The 17,091-nt window shown below is 34.8% G+C and overlaps 1 protein-coding gene across 1 annotated transcript in view; it reads right to left on the reverse strand.

Annotated features, from left to right (window-relative positions):
- LOC108907525 (neurogenic locus protein delta) overlaps nt 1–17,091 on the reverse strand; it is a 73,416-nt gene that overhangs the window by 5,883 nt on the left and 50,442 nt on the right. The window contains exons 2-4 of the mRNA XM_018711259.1: nt 4,165–4,286; nt 3,547–3,843; nt 1,105–1,162 (exon numbers count right to left, since the gene is read on the reverse strand). Of these exons, the coding sequence (XP_018566775.1) occupies nt 1,105–1,162; nt 3,547–3,843; nt 4,165–4,212 (403 nt within the window). The 5' untranslated portion in view covers nt 4,213–4,286. The remainder of the gene's footprint in view (nt 1–1,104; nt 1,163–3,546; nt 3,844–4,164; nt 4,287–17,091) is intronic.

Below are 17,091 nucleotides of genomic sequence, written 5' to 3' on the forward strand. Positions count from 1 at the left end.
CTATTTATTTTGGACGACGCAGACTCCATTGTAGCTAAGATCGTTAAAAAAAAAAAAACTTCACACCATGGCGGTGCCCAACTAACTTCTGAGAATTCGAAACCGATCGGGGGAATAAATTGTAGGTAAACAAAGCAGATAAGAGCAATCATTTTTTAAAGGGACACGGCGAGGAGAGCTGGGGTTAGGCTACAATCAGTCAGGGCAAGTTTGAACGTCTAATTTATCATTTCGTGTCAACTACTCGCTCGGGTGACCCCGAATTGTGAGGGGAATAAGAACGGTTACATTGTATAGCACCTGGACGAAATGGGTACAGGCGACAGTTGCGAATTACCCGAAAGGAGACTAGATTTGGCGCTGCAAAATGTGTTCAAAAACAAAAAAATTCTAGATATCCGACGCTGACAATAAATAAGTTTGTTAAATGTTTTATGGGGGGGTGTAAACGTTTTACAATGTTTGTGAACGAAGGAAATAGTCGTGAGAATTTCTGGTAGCGGGTGAATTCTTATCTGGGGTTAATAAAAATAATTAGGGGGAGAAAGAGGAGGATAAATTGAATGGGCGTCGGTATCTGTCGTAGATGGGCGAAGAAAAACGTAGTGGAAATATCGCTAGTAGCGGAAGAGCCATCCTTTTAGGTTATCGGAAAGAGGGCTGGTTTTGTTGGTAAGCTAAGAGTTGACAGCTGTTATACATGTGGCTTCTTATAACGTGCTATATCGTAAGATATTTATTTAGTTTTAGAACGTAGTCTGTTTTCATACACACCTCAGGATATGAGCTAAAAACTATTAGGGATGAGTTTATATAGAATAGACTATATAAAGTCATGGAACTAAATTGCTTTGTAAAGAGACAATGACATTTGAGAAAATGAACGGGACATCTCGCCAGCACGCAACGCAATTTCTGTATTCATACACCTAAAAGTTGTTGCTTGGGTGCCTTCTGTTTACATCGAAATTATAATACGTACATATACGGGGCAAACCAAGAATAACGGCATCACTCTTCGGCTTTGCATTCCCGCTATTACTTTTACGAAAAAAAAATACGTAGTTATTTTTGGCGGCCCCGTATGGTGGTTTCGCAACTTACCAGCAGAATGCGATGTTTGATTCCCATGCCATGCTTCTATGATTAGCGAGAACGTACGCTGTAAAAAATAAACAAGAAACTGTAAATTTTTAATTTGAAGAGAAAACAACTTTCACTAAGAAGATGGTTAACGTTACATGCAATCCTGCGATCACCTTTTTACGTTCATTTCAGTACGATGCACTTGCGTTTGTTCCCATAGTACTCAATAAATATTGTACTTTAAAGGAAACGGCGCGTTTATATATAATATAAGAAAGGTGCACGGGAAGCTGTGTACGGTGAAAAATTAATCCTAAATTGAAGACTATAATAAACGAGAGTAAAAGAAAAAGGCGACCTTTGCTTTATAATTGATAATAAAATGCGGCGAACCATATTCAGGCAAGCTCACGATTTATCCCAGTATCCAGAGATGAGTCTGCGCAGTCGGCTACAAACCGCGGTAAACAATATAAAACCGGTTAAGTATACAAGCATCTTTCTCTTGACGTTTATACTTATTGCACGGAGAATATTGTGGGAAAATAGCGTTTTACAAGTTTTTTACCGCAACTTCGATTAGTCGTTCGCAAAAGTATAATGACTAAGGCGATATGCAACAGACTGATTTCATTACAAGCAGTACTGGGCGATAACGAAAAAAGCCGCTGCCTTAAGAATGCATTTGAAAACGCGGAAATATCTTCTTTAAAATACATACACAACATGTTACGCTTTCCAATTTTATAGACTCGCTGAAAATATATTAATTAACGCTTTTAGCGTAACACCGCTAGAAATTCTGAATTCCGAATATATCACAGCCAACTTTTACTCATAACGAATTAATTAATAAATACGGTATACGGCGACCCCAGGCGTCGATCAATTAAAAAAAAAATGGATTTGTAACGCCGCAACTGGAATACAATGTTTCTACAGGGTCTTTCAGCTTAATAGGCCGAACTTAAAATTTGAAAAAAAAAAAATGTTTCCCGTTTTATTCGATAAACAGTTCCAATAAATCGAAAAAACTCTTAAGGAATTCAATATTTAATGCGGCTCCAAAGATATTTTAGAAAATGTATTTTTTCTTGTCTCATTTTAACATTTACTCAGTCGTTCAAATTTTAAGTTATGCCATTTAATTCTCAAACTCCCTGTACATTAAAACTATGCGAAATTATAACTTTTGGTTACACTGAAACAAATGCACGTTGCTCTTTTGCTGGACCCACAAATATTTTATAACATTACTGATAAATAAACGCCTAACATCAAGATTAAGATGAAAAATGACAGGAGTGAATTATAATTAAAAAGACAAAGGGATTTTTGTGTAGATAGAGTTTTTGTAAAATCTATGGCCATTTAAGGCCAAAATACACGGTGTGGGAACCTCAATAAGAACCGGCGAAGTACTAAAAACAAGACAACATAAACAGCATTACGTCTGATCAATAAATCTATTATAATTAATTTTGAATTTGTGCAGTGCTTTTCCCACGGCAAGATACCTGCCTCGAGACAGTATAAGATGCTTCGAAATCGTTCAGCGGAAATAGTACAGTCTCGGCAGCAATTTTTACAAAACCCGCCGATACCTAGAGCTGGTTTTCTCACAAATTTATTCGATGCACATTGCTGCACAGACCTGGCATTGTTAAAATGTCAACAACTGCCGAAATTAGGCAGATATTCGCTAGTTGGAATTTTTACAGTAACACCAACAGTTCACAAAAGGGATGACGGTTAACAGAGACGCTTAAGTGTCAAATTAATGCCACTTTGGAAATGACTGGAGTAAATAAATCTCTCGAAATATTTTTAAGGAACTGAAAGTGCTATAGGTAAATACTTTTCTAAATAAAACTTAGTGCATGGTTACTCGTTTAGTATTTAAATTATTTTTGAGAGCATGTGAGGCATGCAATTTTTTTAATGACGAGGAAAAAGTAGTTCTTCAGCTAAGGGTAACCCGCATTTCAAGCAAGGCAGGTGGTAAAATATGCTACCTACTAACAACTAAGGTATTCATCAAATGCCGTCTCTTTCAAAACATTCCTCTTTCTTTTGTTTTGTTATTAATGAAATACATTGAAAACTAATAGAAGATCTTAAACGGTCTTTCAATAACGATGAAATAAATCAAAGATCGCCTTTTTCACAAACTATAAATATAATTGTAACGGGCTTAGTTTTTTTCTAGTTATAAAGCAAAGCGAATGACTGGATATTTGGAATGACTGTACTGGATAATTACCGTACGCCAATTTAAAGGTGTTTTACGCTATACCGAAAGTTCTTTTATCTTAATTTAAAAAAACGAATAAAGCAACAATGTTTAATGGTCGGACATAAATAAAGTAGGTGTTTATTCAGAAGTGTAGTAAATTCGCGAGGCATAGTACTAGAACGTAAAAAGTTGGCAACTTTGATCGGGCAGTAAAAGAGACTTACCGGCCAAGTGAATGGGAATGGGAAAGCGATGGAGTTTGAGAATCCGTTCTGTGGAGTATCAGTGACGGGGTTTGGTCCCAGTTCGGATGTGATAACATCCCCGAAGGTGCAGGGAGAAGTGGCGTCGATCTTGGCCTGGTACTCCTTCAGGCAAACCCTGAATCGTGGTCTACAAACTCCATCGCACGAGTCCGAGTTGGGTTTGGTTTTTCCGGTGCAACATTTCCCTAAATCGTCTTTGCCAGCCTCGTTGTCAAATGAAATCAGTCGCAATTCAAATAGTCCGGATGATTTAGCCTATGGAAGAACACCCTGTACTCACGATGTGTTTTTAAATTGAGAACGGTGGGTTAAAAGAATTTTTGTGTGGCGAGTTCTGGTTATTTTGAGAACGTGAATCACATCGGATTGGCGGTGTGAATGTCTGATTTTTTTTTTTTGTTTGGAAATGTTAGGATAATTTAGATTTCATTTCGGAAAAAGTGTCGCGGGAATTTGAAAGGGAAACATAAACGAGCTCGAGACACTGACCATGTACTAGTGTTTTCATTGTCTCGCGCCATCCAGAGGAAAACGCGTGGAAATGCGTACCCTTCCGAAACGCCGGTAAACACTTACCTGATGGAGGGCCAGGAGGCCGACTAGAGTAAAGAGTATCCAAGACATGGTGACTTTGTTAACGACGCTCTCCTATGAAGAGGATATCAGCAGCTTCTAAGTGCTGTTACCTCAGAGGTAATCTGCAACACCGCGCCATAGGCTATCAGCAATCACTTCAGACACTAAAATGTTCACTAACAAGCAACATGCGTCGCCAAAACACTCGGGCAAATCCACAAAACACAGCACATGCAATGGTTAAAAATCGTATTAGTGTACATTAAGTTTTAAAACACCCCATAACGATGGCTCACAAACACAGCACACGTATATCCTGGGATAGCAGTGTCCGGTACAGCGTACACGAACGATTGATGCAGACTGACTGTGAGCTTAACTTGAACGGCGGCTCAACGCTCAACCGTGTGGTACGGTAGCGTCTGCTGGCGTGGAGGGGGGCGCTCTAAGGGGTACTAGTGCTTCCGCCGAGTTCTAAGTCCTACGCTCGCTGTACGCCGTACGTGTATACGTATGCATGCACTACTTTACTTTAGAGCGTTTGGCTTATGCACTCACGCGCTCGCTACCCTCGAATGGGCAAGGCACCCGGTGCGTCGCCTTTAATATGAGGGACGCGCTAGCAAAAGCAGCTGCTCACCGGCTGCCATGGGGTAGTGTTTTCGTAGTACGACCATCCGTACACCACATACGTCATCGACTTACCCCATACGCCACCACCGATGCTCATTACCCCAGCCACCGCGCTCCTACGAACTGCATGTGCCGTTCTAGGTTCCACCCCGAACCCTCCGAAATTTCTAACAAACACAAAAACTACCAAAACACCAGCGGCGATCGCTGGATATTAGCGGAAAATGCCCCAAAACTCACAAAATTAGATTTGCGTAGTCGAGAAAAAACATATGTTCGAAATCACATGTCATTACAGATTTGATAATTTCAGGGAAAATGATTTCTGTTTCATGACGTCGGACCTCTTCTGTTTGTTTGTTATTTTCAATAAGGTTACTAAGTATCGCAAATTTATTTCCAGAGGCAGCAGATACACTCAAAATGATGTCAAGGGAAAAGAAATACAAACATTTATATTCATTTAACTTTTATCTTCATTTGACCATTAACATACATATTGATATTGTTATATTTTAATGTTGCCAATTACGTTATTTTTCAACTTTAATGTTTTTATAAAAACAATTTGACCTATCCTAACCTAACTTTATCTCGACATAGACCTAACTTTAACTTTACTCAGAAATGATTAGAGAATTGGAATTATCATTTGATTCGAAATTATATTTATTTAATTAAAAACAAATTAATCCAACCGAAAATTGATCCCTCCTTCTCTATTATTGATGGAGATACGAAAAAAATTGTGTTTTTGATGCACCTAATTTACGTATTTTATTAATGGAACACCCTGTGGATCTCTACACTACTGGAAAAATATGTTGTAAATGATACATATCTTTAATTTTTTCGGATATATTGCGTATTTTGAAAACGTCGATTTTTCCTATACCACGAAAAATAATTATTTTTTCACAAAATACCACGATTCACAGCTTACTAGAGAAATATGTTACATGTTCATACTAAATACGTAATATCTCAAACTTAATTTCATTCATTCATTCTTCTATTTAAAAAAAGCATAAGTTAAGCTTAAATCAAAGTATTTTATTGGTCAAATGAACAGAAAGCTGAAATAAATATAAATATTTATATTTCTTTTCACCAGACATCATTTTTAATCCATTTGCTGAAATAAGTTTGCGGTGCTTAGTAACCTTATTTCAGATGATTGACGAATGAGACGTATGACGACTCAGAATGTTTTTTCAGACTACATAGTGTTCTAAATAATTACAATTCGGTGTTGTGTGAAGCAGACAATTTTTAACATTTTTAACAAATTTTGTGAGGTTTCGAGCGCTTTCCGCTTGAACAGACAATAGTCGTGGCGAAAAAATTTTGCAAATTTGCGAAATAAAAAATTGAAATATTAACTGGCTGCATTATTTTGTGGCTTTCAAAAATCATTGCTGTGTGCTGTATGTATGTTATTTTTGCCATAGTTGTTTTGATGTACCAACACAGAATTAAGTAATGCAGGGGTTTCAAATTCAAACAATAACATAATAATAAAACGGATGTATTACTATGTTACCAGGCTGTTCATAAAACTGTTTAGTTGTATAATTAGACAGACAAAATAAACATCATGCATAAATTAACTTGAATATTTTCAATATATAGTTCCCAAAAACAATTATGGAAAACCCAAAACATGTATTGGTTTTTTAGACCATACAGTGTGTTCTATTTAAGGATTAGCTACCCCCCTAACTTTTTTATTTGTTGTTTTGTCAGATAGACCTCGCGGAAGTGCGTCCTATAATTCAAGGTCATGGCCAACTGTAACCATTATTATATGTGCAAAAGTGGTCAGGGATTTTTTAGGGCAGCTTGAAACCCAGATATACCAATTTCTGTCTAGGCTTTCAACTGAATTAAAACAATACATCCGAGAGCTTTGGAAAAGTTGTAATTTTGCAAAAAACATTTAAAAACTGCAAATATCTAAAAATAGTCACAGTTGCCTATAAACTTTAAACTAATTGTGAATAGGGCGTGATTTTTACACGCTTGCGACATCCATGCAACAAAAAGCTAGTTAAAGTCGATTAAATAAATAAAAAGTGATATGGACACCCAATATATTATTCTCTGTCATTTCTATACCGTACCTAACTTGGATAACTTGAAAAATAGTTATGTTACCGAAAACTATCAAATTCATTACGCAAAATAAGTAGAACAGTCTGACGTAGAGCTACCCTTATCTTGGCTGAATGCAAACTAGGTTAGCTCGCTAATGTCAAGGTGTCCGGATGTTCCGATTCATAGGCGTGGAGAAACACAAGCGTAATATTCAAAACATCAGGAAAGTTTATATCTATAAAAGCTTAGGTACTTGTCTTTCGTAGGGTATCTATTATTTAATTTCAAGGCTGGAAAAAAGTCTGTCGGTTACAAAAAAATGCTTAAAATTTTATATAACTGAAATACGCTTACGTATATCAATTTTGACCGATGATTCAAATAATAGCCGCTTATGAAATTAATTATAGATGAGTAACGAAATAAATCGGAAGATTTGTGAACGCGCCTTACAAAAATTAATCTTTGTTACCGGTACGTGTGATCATTACAATCGGTGACGCTAAGTTGGAACGCGTGGTGTTTTTGTGAATGAATTGTGAGTTATAAAAGGAGAAGACACCTGTATTAGTAATATTTTTATGGAAAGAAGCTCGTTATTTTACGGGGATTAATGTATGTAAAGGTTTGTTTTGCACGCATTTGTTTCATTCATTAACTTTTGAAGAAATCGTTAATTAAGCCACGAACAATTTTATCAGCGGTTACCACCAATTAACGTAGAACTATTAATATGTATCTGATGTATGAATGACAGTTTATTTGCAAAAAATTTAAAAACAGAACAAAGTTACTGCTCGGCTGCCTACGGCACTGACCCTGTATTTTATCAAGTTAATGAATGGCCATGGGGTTGTAGTGTCTAACGCTTTGCGCCTTTTAATGTATTGTTAATGCCCTTACTCTGCCCTATATGCAATGCCCAGTAAAAAGGTACACGTGCAATCAAGAAGGGTGTGTTAATATATACAGAGTGTTTGGTTATAGAAAAAGGCACCGGTTAAAAATTTGGAAAAACTGATAGGTACTTACACAAAATCTGCTTTATGCACAAAATTTTGATAAAACGCACTTAATTTTTAAAAAATTAATACGTTAAATGAAATATTACTATAAAAATTGTTCTAAAACACTAACCACCAATTTTAACCACTAAAACTAAACTTAAACACTACACTACTACAACTGATGTTCACCAAGCAAAAGCTAACGATCTACTGAGGCTTTACTTTGATAATTCTGTAATGTTTTACGAATTATTTAGTTTTTGTGATTATGTAAAATCTATGAATCATGTGCGCAGTGATATCAAATTTTGTCAGAGAATTAAACACAAGGGAGCGTATCCTTGTTCTTAGATTAAATTTTAATAATTTCTACTAAAAAATGATGTATTAGAAATATTTTTTTGCCTACCTGCTTACCAAAATCAATGTTTTCACTTACGCAAAGTCTGAGCCATCGATTTAAGTAGTAACTTTCTGCAGCACTCGGTATCTCAAATTTCGTCACTGTTTCTAAATTATTGCAAATTGATAAATGTAATCTAATTGTTTAAAAATAAAAAAAAGAGTGTTAACTTTAAAAATTTACTGTGGTCGTCCTAATCAACCGATTTCAATTTTTCAAAAACCACTTGAAAAGTTAAGCGGTCTTTTCTATGTGAAAAAATTTTCAAGTATCTAGATGCTTTATTTGAGTCTGCGCAACATTTTGAAGATTTGAAAATTTATTTTTCAAAAAATTATTTTGCAAAACTATAGAACCGATGTTAATGAAATCTGGTGTGTTGTTTTATTATACTCTAAAGTTTTTTTTACCAAAATTAAAATGCCCTCGGAGTAATTAAAACATTTAAAAAAAATTATCCAAGAAACTTGATTATTTTGCCTTTTTTCATAAATTATTGCTATTTTGCGACATCGGTAATAAATTTAAATATTTTTAACTTGAACTATATTGTGCAAAATTCAATTCTAAAACTGTTTTTCCTCTTCAATATTCTTCCAAAATGCATAGGTTCCAAGTTATAAGTAAAAAACTCATGTAAAATAGGTATTTTTTAAAATTTTTTAAACATTTTTGCAATTTTGAAAATGTTCCGGACCTCGCCCAGATCTAGGGATCTACATTTTTATTATGTGAGTTGTACTGAAGGTATTCCAGCAAAAATAGCTTGCCTCCCCTTACATCCAAAATGTGGGATATTTCGACAGATTCGCCCTGGTCTAATTTTGGGATTTCAGATATTTAATTTAATTATTTATTCCTGACATTTAATCTTTTATTTACTTATTTGAAAACATTTTTTTTCTAAAAATTAAGCTAAAATTTTGATTTGCTTTAAGAAAAACGTGTTTTTAATGCATGAATAACGATATTTATAATTAGAAACAGTGGTAAAAATATTAATCGAAGTACCTATGTGATACGTACGTATTTAATTTAAGTCATGCTCGTAATATTCAAGTATTTCACGATATAAATGATATGAGGTATTTTTTTTTATTATGATTAGGTATTTACTGCAATAAGTGCAAAAACTTATATTCTTTCCGCCAGGTCTCAATTGTTCAACACGTTGTTGACCACGTGTCTAACGTGGTCAAGTCGGATCTGTGATACATTTAACATCTACAAATTGCGAAATCATTTGAAATATCGTTGATGTTTCTGATATGTTTTGAAAAAGAGATACTTAATTTATTTTTACAATTTTTTTTAATTTGTTATTGCCGCATTTAAATAGAATAGAATAGAATAGAATAGAATTTATTGATCTACATTAATACATTACATATTATAGTAGCTAGTCAAGGAACACAATAAAAACAACAATTTAAAAAAATAGAACTAAAGCACTAGACAATATAGAAACACACATAGATCTATTAATAAAATTTGCTTACATTACAATACATTTTCTACAAAAAAAAAAAAAAATTGCAAGCCACAAAATTTCAAGATTAATTTTCCAATGCCGGGCCTCCTAAATGTATTTCCAGTTTTGTATTGTAAAAAAACTCGGTTGCTTTAAATTCCGTACAAGAAATGTTCGTGTCCGTCCTATGTAAACATCGGTGCATGCACCGTAAATTAGCATGGAGTATCTACTTTTAGCTGCTCTTTCAGGATCATTGTTTATTTCCTATGATTAATGCGTTCCCAAAAGCTGTGCATCCGAGGAGTCGAAACGGGGGGATCGAAATATTACACCAGGTATGATGTATAACCGACAATCGAGTGAAAACGCCGTGCTACCGCGATGGTGAGTTATAAGGGATTCACAGCCGAAGGAAGGGTTAAAGCAGGCATGTGCTCTATTTTTAGAGTTTTTAAAATAGTTACCTAGCAATTTGTGGGAGGATTTTGTAAAACAGACGTGTATTACTTTACTTCTTTAAGTGGCATCTTTAGAAACACAACGTGCCATGCTTATTCAGTAATTCGTACCCTTGCTTTTGGCATTTTAACTGTTCGTTCTTACCCCAACTATCTCGGCAGCTTTTCTCAAATTTGTCGTAATTTGTTTATATGTTTTAAGACTTCTTCGTTTTACACCGCGGTTCTTAAAAAAGTCATTAAATTTTTTAGGACTGATATAAGCGTACTACGCAATCATAAACATGGGGTTGTGAATTACGGCTTCTTACATCTAGTTTTTATCGTAACAGTATCAATTACAGAGGGGTTAATAATAGTGGATTGGATCTTGGGAACTGTCAGATGTACCGAGAGGCTTAAATAGGGAAAGCGTAAAATTTAATAACTTTTTGGAAACATTTTCACATTTGACTTTTAAAATTGGGAAAATTCTTAAACCTTTCTTTAAACGTCACGTAATTTTTGATGTTAGGTTAACAATGATTGATGGGGCCACAAAATGAAGTTATGTGTGTTTCGCTACGAAAATTAAATAATTCCATATATTTCGAATTTTCACCACCAAGAACGGCGGTGACAACATTTCTAACATTAAGTCGATGTTTCGCATTGTATTAGCTATGTCCACTCCAAATTTGGTTAATGCAGCTCTCTCGGTTTCGAAAATTCAATACCTATGTATTAGGGTGGCCCAAAAAAAACGAATTTTTTTTTTCGTGTCTCTTGTGAAAATATGTTAGTTTATCATGTTTTATGAGCCCCCTCAAAAAATCAGCTCAAAAAAAATTTTTTTAGAGGTCGCTCAAGATGTTTAAAAATTTCCAAAATCGTCAAAAATTGAATATTTTTTTCTCGTTATTTTATCATTTTCTAGGTTGAAAAAAATCGCGATTCTGAAAATTTCAAATCGATATTTTAATTTCTAAAGGTCACTCATAATTATTTTAACTTTCAAAGTAGTGTATGTACCTAAAATGTTTTCGAGCGACCTAAAAATAAAATAAATATCAACGAACTAATTATTATTTTTTTATTAAATTTGATGAACAAAATAATAGAAATAAATCACACTTAAATTTTAAAAAATTAAAAACTTATAAATATTCACTCAGTGCCGTAGTAAATTTTGCCTCGAGAAATTTTTTAACTTTTGATTTCATTCTAAAAAAAAGATCACGCAGTCAGCGACTTACCGATATGCCAATATGATAGACGATAATAGATCTTTTTTCTGGCCGTACACACCCCTGCTCCCCTTTAGCTACGCCCATGACTATAATAAATATAGGGTCAAATGTAAACAGTATTCATTCCAAAAAACTAATTCATATGAATTTAAATGTTTTACAGCCATTATACTATCTTTATAGGATGTTTCGGTTTATGTTTTGATTATTCCTCCATAGGATTTTTCTAGCTACGCCTATGATTTTAATCGGCCTAAATTAAAATTAATGCTTATATTTTTAAAACATATCGCTTACATTTTTCAAAACAGGATTGAAAAATTTTGATTTATTTTTAAATATTAGAGAACTGCTTTATCAACGCTATTATTAATGAAGCAAATATTAATTCCCATAAGAAAATTCTTAAATAATCTAACTAGAGGAATAGTATTTGCTGATTTTGTATGGTATTATTAATTAAATAGATTGTAAGTTAAAAAATTCACACATTTTGCAAAAAATGTATTAGGTACTTAATGTTTTTTAATTTTAGCTAAAGTAATTTTCTCCCAAACCAAAAACCCGCCTCTATATGAGATTGCTCTTGGTCATCATTCAAGCTAAAATTCAGGAGTGTATAAATATTATTAGTTATTAATAACAAATGTATTTCTATGGGAGTGTTATTTCGCGAGTGAACTGTTAAAACAGAGCACCCTGTGTCTTTGGAAACGCTACTTATCACCTCCCGAGTCCGGTTACCAACGTCGACACACCATTCACACAGGTTTCCGTGCGAAAACTTAACATTTGTGCGGCCCAATATTTGCTTATCCCACCGATTGGAATATATGACCTACTATTGGGGTCGCTTCCGGCATCTTAGGGGCGGAAATCGCGGCACATCCGGAAGTACTTTCCAATTCATTCGGCGTTGGCTTGGATATCACATTGAGCCATTCAATCAGGATATTTTATGTAATATGGTATTAAGCAGATACGCCCCTCGAGTTCACTGTAACATAAAGGGTAGTGGGATGACACCCATTTTCCTTCTCTCGGATCGTATTGCTCTTTTCAATGCCTTCGACATGTCCGACCAAGAAAATTCGTATGGATAAACGAGAGAGTTGCACTAAACCAAATTTGGAGAGGACATAGCTAATACAATGCGAAACATCTCCTTAATGTTAAAAATGTTGTCACCGCAGTTCTTGGGGGTGAAAATTCGAAATATTTGTGATTATTCAATTTTCGTGGCTGAAAACATACATAGGTATTGTATTCTCGAAACCGAGAGAGTTGCACTAAACCAAAGTTGGCTGAAAGCATACATAGGTTTAAAACTACCTGCTCATTCGATCCAAATATTTCTTTTATCAGTGTAGTTATTTAATTATATTTTTACTTGGTTGATTTTGTCTCTCCTTTGACATTTTGTTTTAACGTGGGAATGGAAAAACGTCTAGGAACCAAATAAGTTTGAGTGACGCTGTTTTAAGTCAGGACTTATTAAATCTAACTATAACAGTATTTTTTAGTGTAGCATTGTTTAGGAAGAAGCCGATAATTAAGCAACACAGGCCTTTCTCACGCTTGCCGGCATATCAACTCGTTTAATCAATAAGTCGATCGAACAGCAGAGGGCTAAAAGGTGTACCGAAGGTGGCCCTTAAGGTCTTTTTTATTTAGGTGTCTGGAAATCAACGTAACACATCTGCTCACCCACAACATCCAATCCGTAATTGTTTTGGGCAACTGCTCGGCTTTAAAAAAAAGAGATTTATTACTAGGTGATGTTGCACATATTGCCTATAGGGCCGCTGCTTCGATTTTTTAAATCTCGTACGGGGGGAACGTTCCAAACAAAGATATCTGCAGTATCATCGCGATTATAACAGATTTATTGTTTATAGAACTGTTTTAACTGATTTTTGAAAATCACCGGTTTATATACCATATAAATGTGCTTAAAATTATCACAGGAGCAACTCGATAATCCGAATGTCAGTAATCTTTATCTCCCAGTTATCCGAACGACTTAAAACCCGAACTTACTCCCACACACTATTAAAAATCAAGAAAAATCACATGGCCAGGTGGTAGCAAATCCGAACTTTTTGGTAATGAGAATTATTTTTTGGTAATTTAGTCGCGGAATACTGACAAAGGAGGTTATTAAAAACTATCCGGGGCAATCCGTGACTGTGACTTCGTTTTTAAATGAAGATCTTTGTTTACCGACCCATTACTAAATCGTATATGAAATCCAATCCTAATTCTAAACACATTGGACGTCCTATATCTTATTTTTGTGCGACGTTAAGAAATCTTTTATGTCAGAAATAGACGGCTAGCCATTTACGCAAGATTTATATTTACTAAAGTATTTTTTATACGATAAGGAACATTACTTTCGCGTACCTCCTTAACGATTTTTCATCTTAATGAACGCATTATTCCGAGAAAATGGCCGTTATTTCATGTATTCGATTCTTTTAATGTTTTTACGGATTTCTATTTTCGTAACGAAAACAAAATTTATATGGCCCATTCAGTGAAAAATAGGGAACCTTAAACTGCAACCAAAATAAATACAGAACTATAAAGAAAACAGTGGAAAGTAGCGCCGTTAAATCAAATTTAAACACACTTGCGATTGTTCCCCAAGGCACACTTACTCAGAATTTATCGCTTTTTGCTAAAAAATAGTACCATCTGACGCGGGGCAAAGGGACGCATATTATTTTTGTTTCCCATTGGTTCTGTTTTTTAAGTACGCGATGGTATTGGTGGAGGAAGAAATTCACAAAATGGTCGGGAAGTCGAGAACATCACGTAGTTTTTAGACCAATAAGGTAGACAAGTACCAAGCCCATTAAATAAACAGAAGACAAACAAACAAAGCAGTCTACTTAGTAACACGCGGTGGTTTATTTAATTCTATCTTAATTTGTTTGTAATAAGTGAGTTCAGTAAGATACACAACTACTTCACTCAAAAAAACCTCTTCCTTTGGGAATTTTCAGCATCTAGGATTTTTCAGTTTTAATTTTAATGTACCTGTTCTTGTCACGGGAAAGAAAATGGTGGAGACTTGTATTCTTTAGAAAATGATAAAAGGTTGGACAAGTACCAAGCCCTTTTTACAAACAAGTAGTCACAAATGAGAATCGACTTTATAAAGGTGTTATTTTTTTAGGGTCTCACGTCTGTGATTGGTTGTTACAGTAAAATGTCGGACAACATCATTTTTACTAAAATCTGATGATGATAAAATTACCGATGTTTCCAAATATGCTAACATTATATTTTTGTTTCAGTGTTCAGTGTCATGGGTTAGCACGGACGAGGAACTAATGTAAGTTGTTTTTTTTTATAAATTTTGCTTTTTTGAGAATGAGAATTTAAATCTGGTTCGACGGACCAGGGCGGATCTGTCGAAATATCCCACTACTTGGATGTAAGAGGGGGCAGGCTAATTTTTTCTGGATTACCTTCAGTACAACTCACATAATAAAAGTGTAGATCCCTAGATCTGGGCGAGGTCCGGAACATTTTCAAAATTGCAAAAATGTAGAAAAATTTTAAAAAAATACCTATTTTATCTGAGTCTTTTTACTTATATCTTGAAACCTATGCATTCTGGAAGAATATTGAAGAGGAAAAAAAGTTTTAGAATTGAATTTTACACAATACACTGCAAGTTGAAAATGTTTAAATTTATCACCGATGTTGCAAAATAACAATAATTGATGAGAAAAAGGCAGAATAATCAAGTTTCTTGGATAACACAGCCACACAAAAAAAAGAAAAGTAGTTTGTACTTTTCATGCGACATATGTTATCAGTAATAATTTTGCCTCCTGATCACGAATCCGGTGTCGGAATTGAGCTATCACATCACAGGAATTTCCTAACCTCAAAAAACAGGTAAAAAATAGCAAAAATTCACGAAAAAGTGCTACGCAAACAGAAACATTTGTTTTTTCTATATTCAAATGTTCATTTAGCGGTCAGAATTGATGGTTCTGTTTCTAACCTCAAAAAAACGGGTCAATTAAGATCAGATATCATATCACGTTTTTAAAAAATAACAAATTCGCGCCAAATTTGGTATGCGGGGGTTTTCGGGATCGCTGATCACGAATTCGAGGTCAATTTTGGAAAATTCAAGCTGGCGCTGACCTAATTTTCAAAAAATAACACATTCGCGCCAAATTTGGTATGCGGGGGTTTTCGAGGTCACTGATCACGAATCCGAGATCAAATTTACAAAATTCAACCCGTGAATAGATCCTTTACAGAAAAAATAACAAGATATAGCCGAAAAAAAAGTGGATTAACACATGATTGGGTACTCAGGTTATAAAGTAAAATATTACAAAATGATTTTCGCAATTCTGACCTCGAATATGTAATCAGCGACCCCGAAAACCCCCGTATACCAAATTTGCTGCGATTCTGTTATTATTTGAAAATTTGGTCGGCCATCTTGGATCCGCCATTTTGAATTTTGCAAAATTGACCTCGGATCCGTAGTCAGCGACCCAGAAAACCCCCGTATACCAAATTTGGCGCGAATCTGTTATTGTTTGAAAATTCGTGATATCTGACTTTAATTGACCCATTTCTTTGAGGTTAGAAAAAGAACCATTAATGCTGACCGCGGATTCACGTTGGGTGGGGTCTTAACTATATAAATGAATATTTGAATATAGAAAAAACATTTTTTGTAATTTTCCTAGCACTTTTTCATGAATTTTTGCTATTTTTTACCTGTTTTTTGAGGTTAGGAATTTCCTGTGATGTGATAGCTCAATTCCGACACCTGATTCGTGATCAGGAAGCAAAAATACTACAGATAATTTATGTCGCATGAAAAGTACATACTACTTTTCTTTTTTGTGTGGCTGTGATAATTTTTTAAAAATATTTTAATTGCTCTGGGGGCATTCCAATTTTGGTAAAACAACTTAGTGTATAATAAAACAACACACCAAATTTCATTAAAATCGGTTCTATAGCTCTCGCAAAATAATTTTTTGAAAATAATTTTGAAAAAAAAAATTGCTTGTTACGTCTCACATCCACCTCAAAACAGATCCGCCCTGGTCTACGAATGCGAATACGAATTCTGTTATTAAATACGTTGACAAACTTTCAAGGGCGATTTAAATCAAAAAGGTTATACAAAGAAGGGTCCGCAAAGCAATAGTTTTTGAAATACAGGGTATTGAAATAAAAAAATCCCCACCTCGGGAAAAATATCACGTCATTCGATGTTTTTCGCGACAGTTGCGCCACCTATTCGTTATTCCGCAGCGATGATTTCCCTATAAATCAGAAATAAGGATGCCGGAACCCCAGATATCGCCAGGGAGACTATACAATAGATCTAGTACCTGTCCTTTGTATAATAACCGGGGTACATTATGTAAATCGATATGTGATGCCATTCTTCTACAAAGCTCACCCTACGAACTGCGTTGATCTTCCAGTTTTGGCGCCATTCTCATGCAAAATGGAGTTAGGAGGGGGTTTTTTCCTTTAATACGAAGCTTTTGTGCGTTCGGCAATCCTATACGTCTTACAAATGAAGGATAAAATGTGGAATCATGCGATTATGTAATCTTTTTTTCTC

This window comes from Anoplophora glabripennis, unplaced genomic scaffold, assembly GCF_000390285.2.
Source record: "Anoplophora glabripennis isolate ALB-LARVAE unplaced genomic scaffold, Agla_2.0 scaffold5, whole genome shotgun sequence".
Lineage (NCBI taxonomy): Eukaryota > Metazoa > Arthropoda > Insecta > Coleoptera > Cerambycidae > Anoplophora > Anoplophora glabripennis.